The sequence below is a fragment of the Leptodactylus fuscus genome, chromosome 1, assembly GCF_031893055.1.
Source record: "Leptodactylus fuscus isolate aLepFus1 chromosome 1, aLepFus1.hap2, whole genome shotgun sequence".
In the NCBI taxonomy this organism is placed as follows: domain Eukaryota; kingdom Metazoa; phylum Chordata; class Amphibia; order Anura; family Leptodactylidae; genus Leptodactylus; species Leptodactylus fuscus.
Window position 1 is genome coordinate 219,148,473 of NC_134265.1, and position 26,891 is coordinate 219,175,363.

General features: G+C 41.6%; 1 protein-coding gene across 1 annotated transcript in view; it reads right to left on the minus strand.

Annotated features, from left to right (window-relative positions):
* TMPRSS9 (transmembrane serine protease 9) overlaps positions 1-26,891 on the minus strand; it is a 187,051-nt gene that overhangs the window by 35,052 nt on the left and 125,108 nt on the right. Inside the window, exons 5-7 of the mRNA XM_075282860.1 lie at positions 16,557-16,729; positions 10,481-10,522; positions 1,193-1,306 (exon numbers count right to left, since the gene is read on the minus strand). Of these exons, the coding sequence (XP_075138961.1) occupies positions 1,193-1,306; positions 10,481-10,522; positions 16,557-16,729 (329 nt within the window). The remainder of the gene's footprint in view (positions 1-1,192; positions 1,307-10,480; positions 10,523-16,556; positions 16,730-26,891) is intronic.

Below are 26,891 nucleotides of genomic sequence, written 5' to 3' on the forward strand. Positions count from 1 at the left end.
CTATATGGGGAACACTAAAGGTGTCATACTGTATACAGGCTATTAAGAGAGCATCAAATTGTGTTGGCCACAAAGAGTACATTATAATGTATGGGGCCCATAGTGGGGGAATTATGCAGTGTGGTTGGCTACAAGGGGGGCATAATACAATGTGGGTAACCATATAGGGACCTTAAAAGCAAATAGGCAAATAAGACAAAAATCCAATAATATAAAGGATAATGTCAAAAATTACAACAGAATTACCAAATTCTTACAAAGCACTGATGCAAAATAGCTAAAACTTAACATTTAATAAATACCCCTAAAAAAATCACAATCAAACAAAACAGCAGATGCACAAAATGGCAGACACAGGTACTCAATGTATATCAGGAATCAATTGTAATGATCAAGGGTCAGCAAACATGACATATCAAATAGTTAAATAATAGAAAGAAACAATATTAACTTGAGAATGAAAATAGTCAGCTCTTATCCAAGCTGTGCTCACATGGATGCAGCAGTAATATGCAGAGTCCCTATGCTCACCCTGGGATGCTGTCCCTGTGTTCCCCATTATGACTCCCATAGCATAGGGCATAGATATTGAGATATTCATTCATCTGGAATTAGCAAAGGGATGTGGTGCAGAGATTTGAGTCTTGAACTCAGCTGCATCTCCCTGAATATAACTCTATAGAGATACATGCAACACCCAGATTAAGAGACTAGGAGGATGTTTATGGATTGATTCATTGGATATCCTAGATCTGAGGTTGCTATGATATCTGTAGTTGGCGTTTATATCATACACCAAGTGTTTGGGCTGATAATACTTGATTTTAGATTTTCAATAAAAGTTCATTTTCATTTATTTATCTTTTTCTTCCTGGGACTCTATACTGTGATACGCTAGAAGCATTATACTGGGAGGCTGAGAGCTGTCATGTGTACATGATGATAAGCACTATTTCAGGCAGATGTGTAATCTGAGCCCTATCTAGTAAGTCAAGCACTGACTGCTTTGTCATTCAGTAGGATGAGCCAGGGAGGAGTTGGGGTGCAGTAAGGATGAGAGGGGTCCAAGCTGAACTCTTACATCAGGGACCGTGAATGTTTAGCTAGGCCCTTGGTTGCATACACAGTGGTTTTTACAAACATCAATATGTTCTGTGACAAATTCTGTATCAATTTTCAAATGCAAACTTACTGCAGTTTTTCTCATCGGATCCATCTTTGCAGTCACGAGTATTGTCACATTCTGGGTTTTGTTTTACAATGCATTGGCTGTTCTTGCAGGCAAATACTTGAGAAGGGCAATTTCCTGTGGAGAAAGCAATAAGGCAACAGCAATAGTGTACAAGTGACTATGTGGTGTACTAAAATAAGAGCGAAGAAAAGCTCAAAGATAAAGTTAAGCTGTCTATACAAAGCATACAAAGCCGTCGGATTTTAACAGCATCAGCCATACATATCAAATACAGTATGTGGCAAAAAGTATGTGGACACTTCTCCTAGATAGATAAAATCAGGCGCACAGCCATGCAATCTGCATATACAAAATGGTGTCATTGACATGAATTTGGGCCTGTGGAGAGTTATAGAGTTCCACCTTAGTATACACATTACACTTACCTTCTCCTTCACTCCCTCGCCGCTCTCTGCGCGCCTCTCCCTCTCTCTCTCTTGCTGACACAGTTGTAGACGCGATGTGACTTCATCACATCACGTCTACACAGCCAGTAGGCGGCGTGCAGCGGCGAAGCAAGGAGCTGACCTGTGTCAGCTCCATGCTTTAGCCACGTATGTGTTCAACTCAGATCTGCATCCAAATCCGTGGAAATCGGGATGGTTGGGAGGTATGCATCCCCAGAGCTCAGGTATGGTGGAGAGACTGAATGGCACTATAAAACTAAAGATCCAGAAGGCTATGGCTGATACAGGTAAGCCCTGGACTGAGTGCTTTATTCTGGCCTTGTATTCCATCAGGAATACGCCAAACAAAAAGACAGGTTTGAGGTTTTTGTTTGGAAGTGCGCCAAGTTTGAGCTTGTATTTTCACAGACACTGCAATTGACCTTTGACACTTAAACTGAATATGTTGTAAACCTGCATAAGAGACTAGTAGTAACACACCGGCAAGTCTTCTTTTCCATTCCAGATCTTACTGCATTCTCAGGTACTCATGAGCTGCAACCAGGTGACTGGGTAGTGGTTAAAAGACATTCCAGAAGGGTGCTAGAACCATGATATGAGGGTCCCTTCCAAGTACTGCTGACAACTGCCACTTCAGTCAAGCTAGAGGGAAAAAGCACCTGGATAAACGCTTCCCATTGTAAAAAGGTTCCTGAACCACAGCAAGAATGAAAAGATGGACATTATATGTTTTATACTTTCTTAAAGGACTCACAACTGGTGGAACCTGGAAATCTCTTCAGGGGACATAGAGAAGCTGACAATAAATTTGTCAGACACCATCTTGTAATGGTGGAAGGGTTCAATAAGGCCCTCAAAAAAATTGTTGGATATGCACTCACTCCTGCCACCTTTGTAGTTGATAGACTAAATGCAAAAGCCATACCTAAACACATTCTGTATAAGAGAGTGACCGACAATGCCCCTAGGAAAAGTGGTAGACCCCACCTGGTCCAAATGAATACAGGGAACAAAATAGTCAGTACAGTCCTTGTTTATCCAATGATAATACAAACCTGGGATAAACTAGTAGAAGGCACCGATTATTTAGATGATCAAATATGGGGTATCTTAAGCGTACTTAATACCACCATAGAGTTACAAAACCAGTTGATCATAGTCACCAACCAACACACCCTGGTACTAGATTATGTTACTGCGGCCCAGGGTGGAATATGTCAAGTGGTGGGATCTACCTGTTGCCATTATATCGATCCAGAAGGTAATATTAAAGGAAAACAAAAATTAGAGGATATATACAAACTAAGGGAAGAGTACGAGAAGGAGGTTGTGCAAAATGAAGATAGCTGGTGGTCCGACACTCTTTCCTTTTTGAATCATGCTAATTGGTTCAAGGGAAAAGGTTGATGGATAATTGGGACATTGTACAAGTTTCCATGATTATATTGCTTCTATATTGCTTTCTCAAGCTAATTTTGATATGTTTTAATCAATGTTATGATAAAGATAAACATAAATGGTAGACATTATAGGAATATCAGATGAGGAATCCAGCGGGACTGGCATCTACATTTTAGGTGAATGTACTCATCTGATATGAGAATAATGTCTAAAATGGGGGAATTGTGAAGGGTTAAAACAAAATATAAGAACTGTGTTCGGGCTGAAACTGTGTACAAAGGCCATTAGCTTTAAAGAGATAAGCAAGTACTGGTTCAACTAGTTCTTCAACTAAAGACACTACCAGTTAAGGGCGTGATGATCTAACATGAACAAATAAGGACAAATACCTTGCAGCTTGCTTGTGACTATAAAATGCCTTGTGCCTCTCAATACTCAGGGGTCTTGTGCCTCTAACACATGCAATCCATGCATGGCTGAACTCTGTATTTGTAGATTGGATTGCATGGCTCTACATTTATGTTATCTCTCCCTTTATTGCAGTTAGTGTTCCAACATATTGATACGTTGATATACTGATGATTTATTAGGAGCAGTCATATCATTTTGGTGCAGACACTATGAGCAGACACTTCTATAACAAACATATTGATGACTATTCACTAGGAGTAACTATGTCAGTATAGTGCAGTCACTATCAGTGGCTATTATCATTGAACTCAGATATATCTCTTCTCTCTATCTTATAAAAATGAATTCTTGTCTGTCTGTCTGTCTGTTCTTTATGCGCGACCAAACGACTGGACCGATCTTCACCAAATTTGGTACAGAGATACTTCAGGTATCCAGGAAGGTTTAAGACGAGACTCTAACTTGCTCGGAAGTACCATTGCTGAGATACAGCATTCCCAACACAATGTCCCCCCCCTTAGCCAATACAAACCTGCAAGTCTTTCACTCATATTCCAACTGCAATACACACGATTACTCCACATGCACAATCCAACACGAATATCCAAACAGATACACACATCAGAGGATTAGATACACAGATCAGTACACAGTATCAAACGCCAGAGGATTAGATACATGCGTCTGCACACAGTACCACATGCCAGAGGATTGGATACACGCATCTGCACACAGTTCCACACAACAGAGGATTAGATAGGCGCGTCTGCACACAGTTCCATAACCTGAAGGATTAGATACGTCTGTCTGCACAAAGTACCACACGGGGGAGGATTAGATAAGCACCTCTTCACACAATACCACACAGGGGAGGATTAGATACACACATCTGCACACAGTTCAACATGCCGGAGGATTAGATACGCATGTCTTCACACAGTACCATATGCCATAGGATTAGATACGCGTGTCTGCACACAGTTGTACACGCCATAGGATTAGATACACACATCTGCACACAGTACCACATGCCGTAGTATTAGATACGCGAGTCTGAACACAGTACCACATGCCGGGGGATTGGATACATGCATCTGTACACAGTACTACATGCCAGAGGATTAGATACGCACATCTGCACACAGTACCATATCTCATAGGATTAGATATGTGCGTCTGCACACATTTCCACATGCCAGAGGATTAGATACGCACATCTACACACATAACCACCCGCCTGGGGATTGGATACATGCGTCTTCACAACATACCACACACCGGAGGATTAGATACACGCCACTGCACACAATACCACATGGGGAGGATTAGATACGTGCCTCTGCACACAGTACCAAACGCCAGAGGATTAGATACGCGCCTTTCCACACAATACCACATGCCGGAGGATTAGATATGCGCCAATGCACACAATACCACATAGGTGAGGATTAGATACCTGCGTCTGCACACAGTTCCACATGGGGCAGGATTAGATACATGCCTCTGCACACAATACCACACGCTGGAGAATTACATATGCATCTCAGCACACAGTACCACAAGCCAGAGGATTAGATATGCATGTCTGCACACATTTTACAAATGTAATATACATGTGCGAAGCCAGGTCCTCCTGCTAGTTGTATATAAATATTAAAGGGATTCTACCATTAAAAAACTTTATTCTGTGGCTAACACGTCGGAATAGCCTTTAGAAAGTCTATTTGTCTCCTACCTTTAGATGGGATCTCCGCCGCGCCATTCCTTAGTAATACCGTATTTTACCGGTATGTAAATTGGTTCTCTGGCAGCGATGAGGGTGGGCCCCAGTGCTGAAAATGCAATGAGGGCATCCTCACTGCTGCCCAAGAACAGGATCCTGCGCCGCCTCTGTCTTCTGCTGGATCCTTACCTTCTTTCTTCAGCAGCGTCCCTATGTCGGCTCTTACACTAGTAGAGCCCACTGCGCATGCACGGCCTAGTTCCGCCTCCCTCGCTGCCAGAGAACTAATTTACATACCAGTAAAAACCGGTATTAGTAAGGAACGGCGCGGCGGAGATCCCATCTAAAGGTAGGAGACGAATAGCCATTCTAAAGGCTATTCCGACGTGTTAGCCACAGAAAAAAGTTTTTTCATGGTAGAATCCCTTTAACCATTAATCACCAATGGGATGCTGATATTAGCCACTTCTGAGTGTTTGCCTAAACAGTGATTTAGGGAGGTTTCTCTGGTTCTCGTCAATTGTGTCATATACCACTGTATACTTCAGGAATCAAAGCTTTTGAAATGAAATACTCTGGTATAGTAATTGTCTGGGTAGAGGTGGTAGCCTTTATCCAGTAGTGGGTGCACGAAATCCCACTCTATCCTGGCGTTAACTCGTAGGAAAGGAGGGCACCCTATATGTGCATCCTATTGCACTATCACACAGCTTATACATTTTTTTGCCATACCTTGCCATCTTGTTCATCAGATCCTGGCAGAAAAGACCAGAACCAGGGATTTAATGGAGCAGGGGCTCATCAATGGCAATGTATTTCTTGGGGTTTTTAAATAGGCGGTCAAACCTGGGGTCATCTTGGAGTGGGCAATAAATAAATCTCATAATTGCCTCAAAATGGGTCCTGGCTATTGCTGCTTGAGTGGTACATGGGGTTGTGATGCAATATATACAGTATGTTCTTATGGTGGGCTTTTTCAAAAGACTTCTGCTGACCACAGTATCCCATTTCTTCCCCATTTCTCCTGTGTCTATGAGTTCCACCTATGGGATTGGGCATAAATAGATGAGCTGCTCTAGGCAATGAACTGTTGCACAAACAGATTACTTTTGGCCACCATCAATAAGTTTATCAATTAAACTGACTTTTTTAAAAATCCATTCAGCCCTGCTATTTCAAATTGGATGCTTAGAGTGACCCCAAACCCAGGGATTCGGACCTTTCTCCAGCAAATACCGTATTTTTCGGACTATAAGACTATTTTTTTCCCCAAAATTTGGGGGGAAAAGAAGGGTGCGTCTTATAGTCTGAATGTGGCGCCTGGCATCCGCTGTAATAGAGAGGCGGAAGCCGGCAAGTGATAGACGCCGGGGCCTGAGACATCGCTGCGCTCCTCTGCCCTGCATGAAGCCAGCAGCGGCAGGAGTGATGCTATTCCGCTCCTCCGTCCCCCCGCCGCTGGCTTCAGGCAGGGCAGAGGATCGTAGCGATGTCTCAGGCCCCGGCGTCTATCCCTCCCCGGCATCCGCCTCTCTAGTACAGCGGATGCCGGGTCAGTATCGGTGGCCCCTTCTCCCCCGGGGCCGGTCCCCACCGGCCCCGTACCTGTGAAGTTGCAGGCCGGTTCCTGAGTGGCGATATCGCAGGAGCCAACCTGTTCGGGTGACAGCCGGGAGCCTAATGAGGCTCCCCGGCCTGTCACTGCTATATATTAGTATTGCGGCTGGTCTCTATGACCAGCCGCCGTAATACTAATATACAGAATGTCCCATAGACGACAATACAGTTGTATTGCCGTCTATGGGACTTGCAATCAAGTGACCGCAGGTTCAAGCCCCCGGGGGGGGGGGGGGGGGGAATAAAATAGTAAAAATAAATAAATAAATAAAAAAAAAAGCTTTAAAAATATATAATAAAAATATGAAATAAATAAAAGTTCCAAATCACCTCCTGTTTTTTTTTCAATACAAGGTGATCTAAGAAATAGACATTCCCCAAAATGGTAAACTAAAAAGTACTTCTGGCCCCGCAAAAAAAAACACTCTATGCGTCCCCGTACAGCTGCAGGGTCACCTGTCAATGTGGCCTTGCAGCTGTTGCAAAACTACAACTCCCATATATTAAATATTTTACCAGTTTTTGCTTCAAAATTTTTTTTCCCTATTTTCCTCCTCTAAAACCTAGGTGCGTCTTATAGTCCGAAAAATACGGTAAATAGTGCACATACATATTTATAGAACCCCCCATCCAATTCATAATAATCGAATTAATACAAAATATATAGTCCGTATAATATATGAAGAGATATATATTAGATATATACTTTACTAGAGATGGGTAAAACTCTCAAGATTTCTAAAGTTTCGGTTCGGGTACAAGATCTATTTTGGGTCAAACAAGTTTGGTTTGAACTACAGCTTAAATTGGCTTAAAATATAGTGCAAAACATAGTCAAGGCTCTTAGGAATCTATCTATCCAATTTATTGCTCTATAAGGCCAAGGCCAAGCTGTAGAAAAGCATTTTTTTTGTTGCAGATTTAAAGCCAGGAGTGAATTGAGAAGAAGGCAAAAGTATAAGAGCTTCCTAGATATTTCCAATATAGATATATCCACTACTAAGTTTGGCTTAAAAACTCAGCAAAATCTGCAACAAAAAAGCAGCAACCCCGCAAAATGTGGCCTTAGCTAAAAGCAAACACAGCTGAAGTTTTGTCAAAGTGAAAGTGACATGTATGTCTATGGAAAAATGGATGGTGAACAGTGGATACAAGCTCCGAGTTTAAGCACACATTGTGCTGCTTGTGGTTTTTTAGGCATAAATGGTGGTTATATTACAAAAAGCAATGATTTTATAGAAAAATTAGCTCTTTTGATGACTTGTTAATGCAACAGGCTTCTTGTGATTTGGGAGACAAATTTGTGGCTGTGAGTCTAGTTGAAGAATTAGCTTTTCCAAAAATTATCCCTTTATGGGAGCACATGTGAAATGAAAATCATTTGGCAGTGGTGGCACCAATGGTGTGATATAGTGGAATGTAATGGTGCATCAGGCCTCAGCACATGTCTCGCTGAGTAGTGGCAGTGGTAATATCTGTGGCAACATGAAAGGTAGTAGGACATAGAATAATATAATGGACCAGGCCACAGGACATGTCTGGCTAAGTGGTGGTAGCTGTGGCAATGTGAGTGGCACTACGGCATGAAATAACATGATAGACCAGGCTGTAGGACGTGTCTGGCTGACTGGTGACAGTGTTGGTAGCTTTGGCAATATCAGTGGCAGTACGGCATGGAATATTATGATAGACAGGACATGTCTGGTTGAGTGGTGGCAGTGGTCGTAGCTGTTTAGGAGTTACAGGCAGTATCAATAATATAGGAAATGGAACATGATACAACTTGTCACACAGTACAACCTATAGGTGTAACTTCATTCTCCCTCTAAGGAGTAGGCACACAATACAGTTTCCAGAAAGCACTAGAATTTTGACCTGTTAGCCGATGGCTGGTCAGGTAATGGAGTGGATGTACATCTCACCCAGACTACTCAGGTGGGTGAGATGAGAAAACTCCAGGAATGTTTGTTCTCAGCAGACAACTTTCGTCTGCTGAGCATTTTAGTAAATGCTCAGTACTGGGCTGGATTTTTAGGAATGGCAGGTAGGTTGGTAGTGGAACCTGTCATTCCACCCCCCTCCAGTCCACACTTTGGGGATGTTCTGGCAGCGACTTAGCTACAGAGAGTCTCCTCGTCAAGGAGGCTTAAGAAGCCAGCTCCAGCAGCAACACTTTGGCAGAGCTTGGCTGGAGAGTGAAAGAGAGAGGTCATATTTTTGGAGCTGTGTCCTGAATGACTCAACTGGCTTTTGATTTCTGTTATTCTAGGTGAGGTAACCTATTCTATGTTTAGTTAGAGCCTAGCCGGGCAGGTATATATTTTTGTATTGTTTCCTTTTGTTGCTACACTACCTTTTTGAGTGAAAATAAGCTCTACCTTTGTTTTTGGACTAAAGAATCTGGACTTTTGTGTCTATGCCACCCCACCTAGCAACCCCAGACCCTGACAGACCATATGATGATCATTTAAAGTGACACAATATACAATTCAATGCAAGTCATTCAGGACACATGATACAACAATATAACAATTAACCTCTCTTGTGCCAACATGCTGCATTGCACTCTGTTAGGGTAAGTTCACACTGGGTTTTTTGATCGGAACCTGAGGTGGAGGCTCATACTTCTGGTATCTTGGAGTTCTAGTCTTGTGCTTACTGTTTCTGTTCAGTCCTAGGTGCTAAGTATTGCAGTTATTGAATGTTTGTGTTTTGATAATTTTTGATTTAGTTCTGCTGTGTCTGTGTTCCTGGATCCTGTAGCTAGTCATATTTATCTTTGAATTTGTATTTCAGGTTTATAGTTGCTGAAACTTTTCATCATCTGTCTGTTCCATTACCTCACTTTTACCACAACTATCCATTTGAACCATTAGGGTCCGTTCCCACGCAGTAACGCGACGCTCATTTAGACACGTAAACACGTGTCAGAGTGAGGCATTTCAAAACAGATCCCATTGACTTCAATAGGTTATAAAGTCTCCCATTGATTTCAATGTGTAGCGCGTGTAAGACCGGCACACATTGAAGTCTATGGGATTCTGTTTTACAGCGCTCACTCTGACACGTGTTTACGTGTCTGAATGAGCGGAGCATAACTCCGTGTGAAACCACCCTTACCCGTTATCATCTGCATGTGGTTCCTCTTCTATTGGTGAGTTCCAATTTCTTTGCATTACCTGTTATGTGCTATGTTGACGTGTGCTTCATATTATTGTAACTGTAATACTGTTACACCATTTTGTCCTACTATAACTCCTGGGAGCAACTGGGTATTGATAGTCATTGTTAGTACATGGGAAAGGCAACAGTTAAAGTTGACATTTGGAGGATTTTTGGAGAACAGTACCTACTGTAAACAAGTTCAAGATGTGGACCTGTCTATCAGGGCTGAGTGCTCTGCTTAGAGCCCTGTCCTGAACTCAACAAGGAATTGGAATGGTGAGTGTGAGACAGAATGACTTGTCCAACATCAGGACCTAAACTCACCTATTTTATTTTGCCTGAATGTGCACAAACTTTCACAGGCAAACTCCAAAATCTTTTTGGATCGACTGAGCATGTATGTTTATTTCAATGGGCAATTGAGAATAAGCTCCTGCATGAACATGTTTTATTTGATGTGATATACACAAAGAAATCACAGATAACTACAGTATTTACCAACAAGATAGAAAAATATTGTCTTACCTGACTTTAGACCTATAGAGTAGAAGGATAGCCCCTTATTGTCTGCATTTACATTAGAAAAAAGGAGAATAATAAAACATGATTAATGTATTTATATTAACAATAAGCAGTATTTGCATTTAAGAATATACACATGTGATACTGATCTGTGCTGTCAAACGTGCATGGATTCAAAGAAATGTTTTGAGGGGACCATAATTTTGGAGATCTAAGAGATATAGTAACACTGTCTTGGCCATACAAAGTCAGATATCTCAATGGCAGCAGTGACGTGTTCAACATCTACAAATTCTTGGATCTCATAGTACAATAAAGATGTCTAGCAAGAAAGTACCTGCTACTTTGAACACAGATGGCATTTGACCACCATTCTTGACAGAAGACTTATGATGTATATAAATACATATACATACATGGTATGAGCTATAATCTATGGCAGCAACTAAAAGCATAATGTATAAAAGCATTCAAAGTCAATATATTCAGTTGTTGTTCAGGCCACAAGTGTCTGTGTAATCATATTGCTTGTAGTTAGAGCATATATTAGTATAATATTCTGTAACAACCAGCAAAATATATTGAGCAACTCTTTAACAATAATCAGTATACATAAAAAATAAATACAATGTATACATACCCCTAAAATTAAAGCTGATCACACACAGTATTTTGCTAATTACCATACTACCCTTGTACTTGCAAACAAACAAAAGGCTGCTCCAGGCGCTGCCCGGCGACTAGTGGTATCCTGTGAACCTGCAGCTTGGTTTTATTTATGATAACATACCAAGCAGGGGAGAACAGGTAAAACCCCTCGACCAGGGAAAACAACATTAGGGTCCATTCACACGGAGGAAAATGGCGCTGATTCTGGAGTGAATTCCACGTGAATTTGTGCCAGAATCAGCGCCATTTTCCTCTGTGTGAATCGGCCCTTAGGTTAAATGCACATGTGCATGTGTTGGGTTCATGGACCCATTCACTTCCTCAGCTGCAAAACAGAAAGGTAAAGGACCTGTCCCTTCACACAGACCCATGATAATACACAGGTGTGTGTGTATAGGGTCATAGAAAATAATGAGACCATGAAAAAATCACACCGTCAGCACACACATTTGTGGGAATGGAGCCTTAGTATGCAGAAGTGCATTGATCTTTGAAGTTGGTGGAATAATGGATCACTTTAGATTCCACTCATTACAACTAACAACAGGAAACTAGGGCTACTGTGGATTTGGGCTCATTGGAAATGGACTTCTGAAGACTAGAAAAACATCTAAAAATGATGGTTGACTCATTTAAAGTAAACCGTGAATCCTTGAGCCTGTAAGGTCATGGAAGCCACCCTCTTCCACAAAATGGCCTTCGGCAGGGACTTTGCTAGATCCTTACCCAAGATTGGCCTATTCATCTGTTTTATATATTTGCCTTTTCTTTGTAGCTCTTATTGTGCATTGCATCACTTATTTACCCTTGTATCTGAAGGCAAGGGTAGTAAAATTACTAGGGTGGCGCAAATCCCTGTGAAAACCGGGAAATCGCAGTGTGTTGTCTCAGGACTACTGTTTTTGCATTAAAAAGGGTTGCTGAATATTTACAGTGTTTATTGTCAAGTACACTGCTTTGATCTTTGCTATAACTGAGCAACTTCTGTAACCCTTTGTTCACATCTGCGTTTGGTATTCCGTTCGGGGGAATCTGCGTGGGGACCCCGCGAACGGAATACCAAATGCAATTGTAAGCGGTGTGCAGTGAAAGCTTATGGATCCCCATAGACTATAATGGAGTCCGTGTTCTTGCTGCGAGATCTCAGCAGGGAACATGCGGACAGGAAAGTACTTCTCAATTCGTGCGGCGATCTGGTGGCAAGCACATGGACCCCATTATAGTCTATGGGGTCCGTGTGCTTTCACTGCACACCGCTTGCAATTGCGTTCAGTAGTCCGTTCGGGATTACCAAACGCAGATGTGAACTAGGGGTTACAAAGGTTGTCCAGGCAAATTAATAATATTATATTGGCCATGGGGAGATGAAAAAAATAAAAACAAATCATACTGTATGTATGTATAGTATGATTTTTTTAAAACATTTTTTTCACCTCCTCCTGACCTATGTAAAATATAAAACATTTGCCTGGACTACCTCTTTAAGGCTAAGGCCCCATATAGTGGGCCACACCAAAAAGGTGTTACAAGAAAAAAATGTGGTGGAAATGCATTGCGTTCTTTTCCTGCAGCGAAAATGAAATACTTTCTGCTTCCATTATACCTATAGGGAAACCACTGGCATTTCCGTAGTTATACAGTGTTGAACAAAAGTATTGGCACCCCTGCAATTCTGTCAGATAATACTCATTTTCTTCCAGAAAATGATTGCAGTCACAAATTCTTTAATGTTATTATCTTCATTTAATTTGTCTTCAATGGAAAACCACAAAAAGAATTGTCAAAAAGCCAAATTGGATATAATTCCATAGCAAACATAAAAAAGGGGGTGGACAAAAGTATTGGCACAATTTGAAAAATCATGTGATGCTTCTCTAATTTGTGTAATTAACAGCACCTGTTACTTACCTGAGGCACCTAACAGGTGGTGGCAATAGTTAAATCCCACTTGCAGCCAGTTGAAATGGATTAAAGTTGACTCAACCTCTGTCCTGTGTCCTTGTGTGTACCACATTGAGAATGGAGAAAAGAAAGAAGACCAAAGAACTGTCTGAGGACTTGAGAAGCAAAATTGTGAGGAAGCATGAGCAATCTCAAGGCTACAAGTCCGTCTCCAAAGACCTGAATGTTCCTGTGTCTACCGTGCGCAGTGCCATCAAGAAGTTTAAAGCCCATGGCACTGTGGCTAACCTCCCTAGATGTGGACGGAAAAGAAAAATTGACGAGAGATTTCAACGCAAGATTGTGCGGATGGTGAATAAAGAACCTCGACTAACATCCAAACAAGTTCAAGCTGCCCTGCAGTCCGAGGGTACAACAGTGTCAACCCGTACTATCCGTCGGCGTCTGAATGAAAAGGGACTGTATGGATACCCAGGAAGACCCCACTTCTTACCCAGAGACATAAAAAAGCCAGGCTGGAGTTTGCCAAAACTTACCTGAGAAAGCCAAAAACGTTTTGGAAGAATGTTCTCTGGTATCAACATAGAGTTTACAGGAAAAAAAAAAAAGAGGCCTTCAAAGAAAAGAACACGGTCCCTACAGTCAAACATGGCGGAGGTTCCCTGATGTTTTGGGGTTGCTTTGCTGCCTCTGGCACTGGACTGCTTGACCGTGTGCATGGCATTATGAAGACTGAAGACTACCAACAAATTTTGCAGCATAATGTAGGGCCCAGTGTGAGAAAGCTGGGTCTCCCTCAGAGGTCATGGGTCTTCCAGTAGTACAATGACCCAAAACACACTTCAAAAAGCAGGAGAAAATGGTTTGAGAGAAAGCACTGGAGACTTCTAAAGTGGCCAGCAATGAGTCCAGACCTGAATCCCATAGAACACCTGAGGAGAGATCTCAAAATGGCAGTTTGGAGAAGGCACCCTTCAAATCTCAGGGACCTGGAGCAGTTTGCCAAAGAAGAATGGTCTAAAATTCCAGCAGAGCATTGTAAGAAACTCATTGATGGTTACCAGAAGCGGATGTTCGCAGTTATTTTGTCTAAAGGTTGTGCTACCAAGTATTAGGCTGAAGGTGCCAATACTTTTTTCCGGCCCATTTTTGGAGGTTTGTGTAAAATGATCAATGATTTGACTTTTTTTTCATTCTCTTTTGTGTTTTTTCATTGCAAGCAAAATAAATGAAGAGCAAAAGTAGACGGCACTGCTCGCCCCAATAACAACGGCAAAATAATAATCCACTGTGAAAGGTGAATCCTTCTGAGTCGGAAACTCTTCTGACAAAAGGTGGTGCTCACAACCCTAGGAAAAAACAGTAGCAAAAATAGAGCAATAGAAAAATATGGGTGGGCACTCACAAATCAGTAGACGGCAATTCTTTTCTTTATATAAAATAATGCTTTTATTTGAACATAGTAAAACAAGTCCTCAGGGAGGGAGAGATGACATAATTGGCAAAGAAAAAAGGCAACAGCCGTTTCGCGTTATCGAACGCTTTTTCAAGCCTAATATGCATATTAGGCTTGAAAAAGCGTTCGATAACGCGAAACGGCTGTTGCCTTTTTTCTTTGCCAATTATGTCATCTCTCCCTCCCTGAGGACTTGTTTTACTATGTTCAAATAAAAGCATTATTTTATATAAAGAAAAGAATTGCCGTCTACTGATTGGTGAGTGCCCACCCATATTTTTCTATTGCTCTAAAATAAATGAAGATATTAATACCAAAGAGTTTGTGCTTGCAATAATTTTCTGGAAGAAAAAGAGTATTATCTGACAGAATTGCAGGGGTGCCAATACTTTTGGCCAACACTGTAACTGGCTTGCTGCAATTTCCAAAAGTGTGACTGTTTTGGAAATCGCAGTATGTCCGCTGCACGTATTTTTCTTCAATTTGTGGATGGGATTTTCTAGAATCCCATCCACTTTGCAGGGGCTGTAAAACGATGTGGTTTTTGCCATGTGGGGCCCCAGCCTAAGGGAGCCTTCACACCGAGTAAACTCGTTCAGAGTGAGCGGCGTTAAAACAGATCCCATTGATTTCTATGGGTTCCGGCATACGTGCGATCCCCATTGAAATCAATGGGAGGTTTTTTTACCTATTGCTTTTAATGTGATACACGTGTATGCCGGCACCCATAGAAATCAATGGGATCTCTTTTAATGCCGCTCTCTCTGAACAAGTTTACGTTCAGAATGAGCGGAGCATTTATTCTGTGTGAAGGCTCCCTAAGGCTGATTTCATACTAGCTCTGTTTTTGGTGTGTAGTACACAATGATTTATGACCTCAGGATGACATGTGACTTGAGGCATCAGGCATCTTGTATACAGCATTCTGTTGCTAGAAAAAGAGTTATTGTTCTCCTTTAAAATTGCACATTCATGGCGCTCTGCAATCATCTCTCTGTAATTTTTCAGCCATTTCTTTAATATTTTTTCATTTACTTCAATCGTTCTTGGCATCTGAAAAAAGGACCTGCTTCCCTGCAACCTCTCAGATTACAGTACAGTGTTGGCAGGCATTCAGCACCTTTTCTACACCTGCTTCTTCCATGCTAGTTATGGACATTTTAAGCCCATTACTACAAGCTGTTATTTGGATGAAAACATTTCTTTATATATATATATTTACTAAGGGAATGAAAAAAGCAGAGAAGCATAAAAAAAAAAATTAAAAAATTAAGGCTAAGGCTGGGTCCACACCTGCGCCTGATCTACGTTCCTGGTTTCTGTCCCTGAACCCATTTTAAAAATGCGGAGAGAAAAGTCCTGCAAGCTTTTCTCTGTGCATTTTCCCGTATTATTCAGGCAGAAACCTGGTGGACCCCATTATAGTCTATTTAAGAGGGTTAGCTTTCCATTTTTTCAGGTCCCCATGCGCACCCAAAGAATGGAAAGCTGAACGCTAGTATGAACCTACATCAGTGCTGAGGAAAAAAAACGCAGTGGAAACCCATCACAGTTTTTCCTGTAGCACTTTTGACAGCAAGTGAGCAGAGTTTTCCTCTGCAGACTCTCTGTTTCAATTGTACCTATTTGGAAACCGTCAGCATTTCTGTCATCATAATTGACATGCTGCGATTTTCAAAAACATAACGTTTTTGGAAATCACAGCAATTTCTCAGCAGGTATTTTTCGACAATGTGCGGATGGGATTCCCAATCCACTTTGCAGTGACTGTAAAACGCCTCATGCGGCCTGGCCAAAAAGCATTTTCATTGCGGTTTTTAGCTGTGATTTGCTATGTGGTTTCATTTGCGTTTCATTGTGATTTGCTATGTGGTGCCTTAGCCTGTGCTCTGGCTCTCCTCTGGAATCATTAACCAATGTCACCCTTTTTAGCAGTGAATAACATTTTCAGCCTCTTCTTACACTCTGCCGTCATGTTTCCAGAATATGAGATGAGTTCGGACTAGTTGTTGTGTGTAACCACACCATTGAGTCTTGATGCATGGGACTTACCAGTAAGTACTGCAGAGGAGATATTCCCATAAGTGTACACTGGGATTGGCTGATCACTCAGTGAGGATGTCAGGCCATGTCTGAGAATGTCTTCAATTTGTTCTCTATCATCAGTATAGACTGATGATATAAACTGCAACTTGAGATGTGCAATGATACTTGCATTCCCTCTGCTGTGAGCACATTGAAAAAAACATTTAAAAAAAATTATTGTTATTTAACAATGTATAATGTGTATTTAATTTTTGTTGGAAAATAAAGAAAAAAATACTTGTCATAACATACAATAAATGTGTCCATAACATACATTAAATGTGTTCATAAATGTTGATTTTCTTACCGCATTTGGCTCTCAAATATTATGTTTTCTATATATACAGCATACAGTCCTATGAAAAAGTTTGGGCACCCCTATTAATCTTAATCATTTTTAGTTCTAAATATTTTGGTGTTTGCAACAGCCATTTCAGTTTGATATATCTAATAACTGATGGACACATTAATATTTCAGGATTGAAATGAGGTTTATTGTACTAACAGAAAATGCGCAATATGCATTAAACCAAAATTTGACCGGTGCAAAAGTATGGGCACCTCAACAGAAAAGTGACATTAATATTTAGTACATCCTCCTTTTGCAAAGATAACAGCCTCTAGTCGCTTCCTGTAGCTTTTAATCAGTTCCTGAATCCTGGATAAAGGTATTTTGGACAAACAATTCAAGTTCAGTTAAGTTAGATGGTCGCCGAGCATGGACAGCCCGCTTCAAATCATCCCACAGATGTTCAATGATATTCAGGTCTGGGGACTGGGATGGCCATTCCAGAACATTGTAATTGTTCCTCTGCATGAATGCCTGAGGATTTGGAGCGGTGTTTTGGATCATTGTCTTGCTGAAATATCCATCCCCGGCGTAACTTCAACTTCGTCACTGATTCTTGAACATTATTCTCAAGAATCTGCTGATACTGAGTGGAATCCATGCGACCCTCAACTTTAACAAGATTCCCGATGCCGGCATTGGCCACACAGCCCCAAAGCATGATGGAACCTCCACCAAATTTTACAGTGGGTAGCATGTGTTTTTCTTGGAATGCTGTTTCTTTTTGGACGCCATGCATAACACCTTTTTTTTTATAACCAAACAACTCAATTTTTGTTTCCAAAATGAAGCTGCCTTGTCCAAATGTGCTTTTTCATACCTCAGGCAACTCTATTTGTGGCGTACGTGCAGAAACGGCTTCTTTCTCATCACTCTCCCATACAGCTTCTCCTTGTGCAAAGTGCGCTGTATTGTTACCGACGCACAGTGACACCATCTGCAGCAAGATGATGCTGCAGCTCTTTGGAGGTGGTCTGTGGATTGTCCTTGACTGTTCTCACCATTCTTCTTCTCTGCCTTTCTGATATTTTTCTTGGCCTGCCACTTCTGGGCTTAACAAGAACTGTCCCTGTGGTCTTCCATTTCCTTACTATGTTCCTCACAGTGGAAACTGACAGGTTAAATCTCTGAGACAGCTTTTTGTATCCTTCCGCTGAACAACTATGTTGAACAATCTTTGTTTTCAGATCATTTGAGAGTTGTTTTGAGTAGCCCATGATGCCACTCTTCAGAGGAGATTCAAATAGTAGAACAACTTGCAATTGGCCACCTTAAATACCTTTTCTCATGATTGGATACACCTGGCTATGAAGTTCAAAGCTCACTGAGGTTACAAAAGCAATTTTGTGCTTCAGTAAGTCAGTAAAAAGTAGTTAGGAGTATTCAAATCAATAAAATGATAAGGGTGCCCATACTTTTGCACCGGTCAAATTTTGGTTTAATGCATATTGCGCATTTTCTGTTAGTACAATAAACCTCATTTCAATCCTGAAATATTACTGTGTCCATCAGTTATTAGATATATCAAACTGAAATGGCTGTTGCAAACACCAAAATATTTAGAACTAAAAATGATTAAGATTAATAGGGGTGCCCAAACTTTTTCATAGGACTGTATACACAAGGAGATCTATCTAGTATATACACTGTATCACATCCAGTGGCGTAACTAAGAATGGCGGGGCCCCGTGGCGAACTTTTGACATGCCCCCCCCACCCTTCCTGACCGACACCGAAGACCTTGACCGACCGACCCCCCCCCCCCCCAAGTTGCATTCCTTCACGCTCTATTATGTCCCATAGTGGCCCCTGCACACAGTATTATACCCCATTGTGGATCCTGCACACAGTATTACACCCCATTGTGGCCCCTGAACACGGGATTATGCCCGATAACGAACACCCACGAACAATTATTATACTCTGGGGCATTTTCAGACCCCAGAGTATAATAATCGGAGACCGAGGGGAGATACAGACATAAAAAAAAAGTTACTTACCTGTCTCTGGCTCCCCTGCAGTCTTTGGTGGTGTTGGCCATCTTTAATAACACACGGATGTCATGTGACATTTCATGTCCTCCCTCCATCTGCTCCCAGTTTCATGCACCCCTCCATCTGCCCCCAGTTTCATGCCCTCCCTCCATCTCTGCCCCTAGGTTGCTCCTCACCACACATTCATACACACTCACACACACCTGCATCTCACATCCCCCAATCAGTTCAATACAATACAATACACAGAGCGCCCCCTGACTACTATTAGAAAGTCATTAGTAACAGCAATTGCAGGCAAGTCTGAATACAAACAGTGTGTAGAGTACTGATCCATCTAATGACACTGACCTCCCCCTCCCCCTAATGCACAGATATCAGGACACTGTCCTCTCCCCTCCTCCTAATACACAGATATCAGGACAATGTCCTCTCCCCTCCTCCTAATACACAGATATCAGGACACTGTCCTCTCCCTTCCTCCATACCACACATACATACACACTTTCACACAGACAGACACTCTCCATCCTGCATCTCCCTTCCCCCTCCCCTTCAGTACCTAGCAGCACATCTCTCCTTCTCTTCCAGGACTGCACGGGCTATAAAGACACGCCCACCTAGTCATGTGACGGATGATGTCACACAAGGTCCTTTTCCTACAGGTCCTACAAGCTTTCCCCTGCTCTTATCGCAGTTACAACAGTTTGTCTGTGATAAGAGCGGGGGTAGCAGGGGTAGCTGTCGCCGGGCCCCCTAATGTCCCGTGCCCTGTGGCAGCTGCCTCTGCTGCTATGGTGGTAGTTACGCCACTGATCACACCATCTATGTTCTTTTTCTATCATATCTGTTATTTTTAGGTTGAAAATCAACTAGTTAGCTAAATGAGTAACAGAACTAGAACATTAATGTGTTGTAAAAGTAAACCTGCAGTCTACTGATGGAATTTAAAGTGTAAATCCACCTTCACTGAAGTTTGTTACATAACATTCAATTTCTCAATCTGACTGCAAACCAACATCTACATTAACCTCACTGAAATGAAAGGAATTAGGCCCCGTTCACACAGGGCAAGAGGGGGCGGATTTTGGCACGGAATGCTCTTCAAAATCAGCCCCCATATAATAGAGGTCTATGTAAACCTCTAGCAGTCTTTTTTTTGCTAGCGGTTTGTTCCCGCCAGCTGCCCTTTCTTGTGGTGGATTCCACCTCAGGAAATCAATACAAGTGAATGGGAGGCATTTTTTAAAGGTCCATTCGCTGTGCTGGAGGGAAATACCGCCTGGCGGTTTTTGAGGCAGTTTTTAACAAAAACCGCTCCAAAAACCACCTCGATGTCAAAAAACGCTTCCTAATTCCTGAAGCGTTCTTTTTCCGGACCAAATTCCACCACACCCTATTCACGTGTGAATAATGCAACCTTCATAGATGTGAGAGATGGAGATGAATGTGTTGTATTCAATTGTATCCTATCAGTAGAAGATTATTATTGGATGGCTACCTGGGGCCCATGGCCACCTAACATGCCAATATCTTTCACCTGGGGATGCAACTGTAAGGGTTAATCTAAACATACACCATATTGTTTTAATTTAATGCATGATCTGCTTTTAAACTATTACACTAAGTGTGACTCCATGATAGTATGCAGACAGACAGGATGATGGTGTCCTCAGAACCTCTAGCTATTAGAGATGAGCGAACAGTGTTCTATCGAACTCATGTTCGATCGGATATTAGGCTGTTCGGCATGTTCGAATCGAATCGAACACCGCGTGGTAAAGTGCGCCATTACTCGATTCCCCTCCCACCTTCCCTGGCGCCTTTTTTGCTCCAATAACAGCGCAGGGTAGGTGGGACAGGAACTACGACACCGGTGACGTTGAAAAAAGTAGGCAAAACCCATTGGCTGCCGAAAACATGTGACCTCTAATTTAAAAGAACAGCGCCGCCCAGGTTCGCGTCATTCTGAGCTTGCAATTCACCGAGGACGGAGGTTTCCGTCCAGCTAGCTAGGGCTTAGATTCTGGGTAGGCAGGGACAGGCTAGGATAGGAAGGAGAAGACAACCACAACAGCTCTTGTAAGAGCTAAATTCCAGGGAGAAGCTTGTCAGTGTAACGTGGCACTGACGGGCTCAATCGCCGCAACCCAGCTTTCCCAGGATCCTGAATGGAATACACTGTCAGTGTATTCCCGTATACCCGATATATACCCCCGATACCCGTTCCAACGGTGTGCCCCCCCACCTTCACCCCAGAAATACCCTGCAAGTCCCCTAGCAATAGGATTGGGGCTATATACACCCACTATTTTTGCTACTGCCATATGGTGCCATTGTCTCACTGGGAATTCAAAGAATATATTGGGCTTACATATAACTTCAATTCCAGGGAGAAGCTTGTCAGTGTAACGTGGCACTGACGGGCTCAATCGCCGCAACCCAGCTTTCCCAGGATCCTGAATGGAACACACTGACAGTGTATTCCCGTATACCCCATATATACACCCCAAATCCCCGTTCCAACGGTGTGCCCCCCCACCTTCACCTCAGAAATACCCTGCAAGTCCCCTAGCAATAGAATTGGGGCTATATACACCCACAATTTTTGCTACTGGTATATAGTGCCATTGTCTGACTGGGAATTCAAAGAATATATTGGGGTGACGTGCACCCACAATTTTTGCTACTGCTATACAGTGCCATTGTCTCACTGGGAATTCAAAGAATATATTGGGGTTATGTGCACCCACAATTTTTACTACTGGTATACAGTGCCATTGTCTGACTGGGAATTCAAAGAATATATGGGGGTTACATGCACCCACAATTTTTGCTACTGCTATACAGTTCCATTGTCTCACTGGGAATTCAAAGAATATATGGGGGTTATGTGCACCCACAATTTTTACTACTGGTATATAGTGCCATTGTCTGACTGGGAATTCAAAGAATATATGGGGGTTATGTGCACCCACAATTTTTGCTACTGGTATACAGTGCCATTGTCTGACTGGGAATTCAAAGAATATATGGGGGTTATGTGCACCCACAATTTTTACTACTGGTATACAGTGCCATTGTCTGACTGGGAATTCAAAGAATATATGGGGGTTATGTGCACCCACAATTTTTGCTACTGCTATACAGTGCCATTGTCTGACTGGGAATTCAAAGAATATATTGGGGTTATGTGCACCCACAATTTTTACTACTGGTATACAGTGCCATTGTCTGACTGGGAATTCAAAGAATATATGGGGGTTACGTGCACCCACAATTTTTGCTACTGCTATACAGTTCCATTGTCTCACTGGGAATTCAAAGAATATATGGGGGTTATGTGCACCCACTATTTTTAATACTGGTATACAGTGCCATTGTCTGACTGGGAATTCAAAGAATATATGGGGGTTATGTGCACCCACAATTTTTACTACTGGTATACAGTGCCATTGTCTGACTGGGAATTCAAAGAATATATGGGGGTTATGTGCACCCACAATTTTTACTACTGGTATACAGTGCCATTGTCTGACTGGGAATTCAAAGAATATATGGGGGTTATGTGCACCCACAATTTTTACTACTGGTATATAGTGCCATTGTCTGACTGGGAATTCAAAGAATATATGGGGGTTATGTGCACCCACAATTTTTACTACTGGTATATAGTGCCATTGTCTGACTGGGAATTCAAAGAATATATGGGGGTTATGTGCACCCACAATTTTTACTACTGGTATATAGTGCCATTGTCTGACTGGGAATTCAAAGAATATATGGGGGTTATGTGCACCCACAATTTTTACTACTGGTATACAGTGCCATTTCTGACTGGGAATTCAAAGAATATATGGGGGTTATGTGCACCCACAATTTTTACTACTGGTATATAGTGCCATTGTCTGACTGGGAATTCAAAGAATATATGGGGGTTATGTGCACCCACAATTTTTACTACTGGTATATAGTGCCATTGTCTGACTGGGAATTCAAAGAATATATGGGGGTTATGTGCACCCACAATTTTTACTACTGGTATATAGTGCCATTGTCTGACTGGGAATTCAAAGAATATATGGGGGTTATGTGCACCCACAATTTTTAATACTGGTATATAGTGCCATTGTCTGACTGGGAATTCAAAGAATATATGGGGGTTACGTGCACCCACAATTTTTGCTACTGCTATACAGTGCCATTGTCTGACTGGGAATTCAAAGAATATATTGGGGTTATGTGCACCCACTATTTTTAATACTGGTATACAGTGCCATTGTCTGACTGGGAATTCAAAGAATATATGGGGGTTATGTGCACCCACAATTTTTACTACTGGTATACAGTGCCATTGTCTGACTGGGAATTCAAAGAATATATGGGGGTTACGTGCACCCACAATTTTTGCTACTGCTATACAGTGCCATTGTCTGACTGGGAATTCAAAGAATATATTGGGGTTATGTGCACCCACAATTTTTAATACTGGTATACAGTGCCATTGTCTGACTGGGAATTCAAAGAATATATTGGGGTTATGTGCACCCACAATTTTTACTACTGATATACAGTGCCATTGTCTGACTGGGAATTCAAAGAATATATGGGGGTTACGTGCACCCACAATTTTTGCTACTGCTATACAGTTCCATTGTCTGACTGGGAATTCAAAGAATATATGGGGGTTATGTGCACCCACAATTTTTACTACTGGTATATAGTGCCATTGTCTGACTGGGAATTCAAAGAATATATGGGGGTTACGTGCACCCACAATTTTTGCTACTGCTATACAGTGCCATTGTCTGACTGGGAATTCAAAGAATATATTGGGGTTATGTGCACCCATTATTTTTAATACTGGTATACAGTGCCATTGTCTGACTGGGAATTCAAAGAATATATGGGGGTTATGTGCACCCACAATTTTTACTACTGGTATATAGTGCCATTGTCTGACTGGGAATTCAAAGAATATATGGGGGTTATGTGCACCCACAATTTTTACTACTGGTATATAGTGCCATTGTCTGACTGGGAATTCAAAGAATATATGGGGGTTATGTGCACCCACAATTTTTGCTACTGGTATATAGTGCCATTGTCTGACTGGGAATTCAAAGAATATATTGGGGTGACGTGCACCCACAATTTTTGCTACTGCTATACAGTGCCATTGTCTCACTGGGAATTCAAAGAATATATTGGGGTTATGTGCACCCACAATTTTTACTACTGGTATATAGTGCCATTGTCTGACTGGGAATTCAAAGAATATATGGGGGTTACATGCACCCACAATTTTTGCTACTGCTATACAGTTCCATTGTCTCACTGGGAATTCAAAGAATATATGGGGGTTATGTGCACCCACAATTTTTACTACTGGTATACAGTGCCATTGTCTGACTGGGAATTCAAAGAATATATGGGGGTTATGTGCACCCACAATTTTTACTACTGGTATACAGTGCCATTGTCTGACTGGGAATTCAAAGAATATATGGGGGTTATGTGCACCCACAATTTTTGCTACTGCTATACAGTGCCATTGTCTGACTGGGAATTCAAAGAATATATTGGGGTTATGTGCACCCACAATTTTTACTACTGGTATACAGTGCCATTGTCTGACTGGGAATTCAAAGAATATATGGGGGTTACGTGCACCCACAATTTTTGCTACTGCTATACAGTTCCATTGTCTCACTGGGAATTCAAAGAATATATGGGGGTTATGTGCACCCACTATTTTTAATACTGGTATACAGTGCCATTGTCTGACTGGGAATTCAAAGAATATATGGGGGTTATGTGCACCCACAATTTTTACTACTGGTATACAGTGCCATTGTCTGACTGGGAATTCAAAGAATATATGGGGGTTATGTGCACCCACAATTTTTACTACTGGTATATAGTGCCATTGTCTGACTGGGAATTCAAAGAATATATGGGGGTTATGTGCACCCACAATTTTTACTACTGGTATATAGTGCCATTGTCTGACTGGGAATTCAAAGAATATATGGGGGTTATGTGCACCCACAATTTTTACTACTGGTATATAGTGCCATTGTCTGACTGGGAATTCAAAGAATATATGGGGGTTATGTGCACCCACAATTTTTACTACTGGTATACAGTGCCATTTCTGACTGGGAATTCAAAGAATATATGGGGGTTATGTGCACCCACAATTTTTACTACTGGTATATAGTGCCATTGTCTGACTGGGAATTCAAAGAATATATGGGGGTTATGTGCACCCACAATTTTTACTACTGGTATATAGTGCCATTGTCTGACTGGGAATTCAAAGAATATATGGGGGTTATGTGCACCCACAATTTTTACTACTGGTATATAGTGCCATTGTCTGACTGGGAATTCAAAGAATATATGGGGGTTATGTGCACCCACAATTTTTAATACTGGTATATAGTGCCATTGTCTGACTGGGAATTCAAAGAATATATGGGGGTTACGTGCACCCACAATTTTTGCTACTGCTATACAGTGCCATTGTCTGACTGGGAATTCAAAGAATATATTGGGGTTATGTGCACCCACTATTTTTAATACTGGTATACAGTGCCATTGTCTGACTGGGAATTCAAAGAATATATGGGGGTTATGTGCACCCACAATTTTTACTACTGGTATACAGTGCCATTGTCTGACTGGGAATTCAAAGAATATATGGGGGTTATGTGCACCCACAATTTTTACTACTGGTATATAGTGCCATTGTCTGACTGGGAATTCAAAGAATATATGGGGGTTATGTGCACCCACAATTTTTACTACTGGTATATAGTGCCATTGTCTGACTGGGAATTCAAAGAATATATGGGGGTTATGTGCACCCACAATTTTTACTACTGGTATATAGTGCCATTGTCTGACTGGGAATTCAAAGAATATATGGGGGTTATGTGCACCCACAATTTTTAATACTGGTATACAGTGCCATTGTCTGACTGGGAATTCAAAGAATATATGGGGGTTATGTGCACCCACAATTTTTAATACTGGTATACAGTGCCATTGTCTGACTGGGAATTCAAAGAATATATTGGGGTTATGTGCACCCACAATTTTTACTACTGATATACAGTGCCATTGTCTGACTGGGAATTCAAAGAATATATGGGGGTTACGTGCACCCACAATTTTTGCTACTGCTATACAGTTCCATTGTCTGACTGGGAATTCAAAGAATATATGGGGGTTATGTGCACCCACAATTTTTACTACTGGTATATAGTGCCATTGTCTGACTGGGAATTCAAAGAATATATGGGGGTTACGTGCACCCACAATTTTTGCTACTGCTATACAGTGCCATTGTCTGACTGGGAATTCAAAGAATATATGGGGGTTATGTGCACCCACAATTTTTACTACTGGTATATAGTGCCATTGTCTGACTGGGAATTCAAAGAATATATGGGGGTTATGTGCACCCACAATTTTTACTACTGGTATATAGTGCCATTGTCTGACTGGGAATTCAAAGAATATATGGGGGTTATGTGCACCCACAATTTTTACTACTGGTATATAGTGCCATTGTCTGACTGGGAATTCAAAGAATATATGGGGGTTATGTGCACCCACAATTTTTAATACTGGTATACAGTGCCATTGTCTGACTGGGAATTCAAAGAATATATGGGGGTTATGTGCACCCACAATTTTTACTACTGGTATATAGTGCCATTGTCTGACTGGGAATTCAAAGAATATATGGGGGTTATGTGCACCCACAATTTTTAATACTGGTATATAGTGCCATTGTCTGACTGGGAATTCAAAGAATATATGGGGGTTATGTGCACCCACAATTTTTACTACTGGTATATAGTGCCATTGTCTGACTGGGAATTCAAAGAATATATGGGGGTTATGTGCACCCACTATTTTTAATACTGGTATACAGTGCCATTGTCT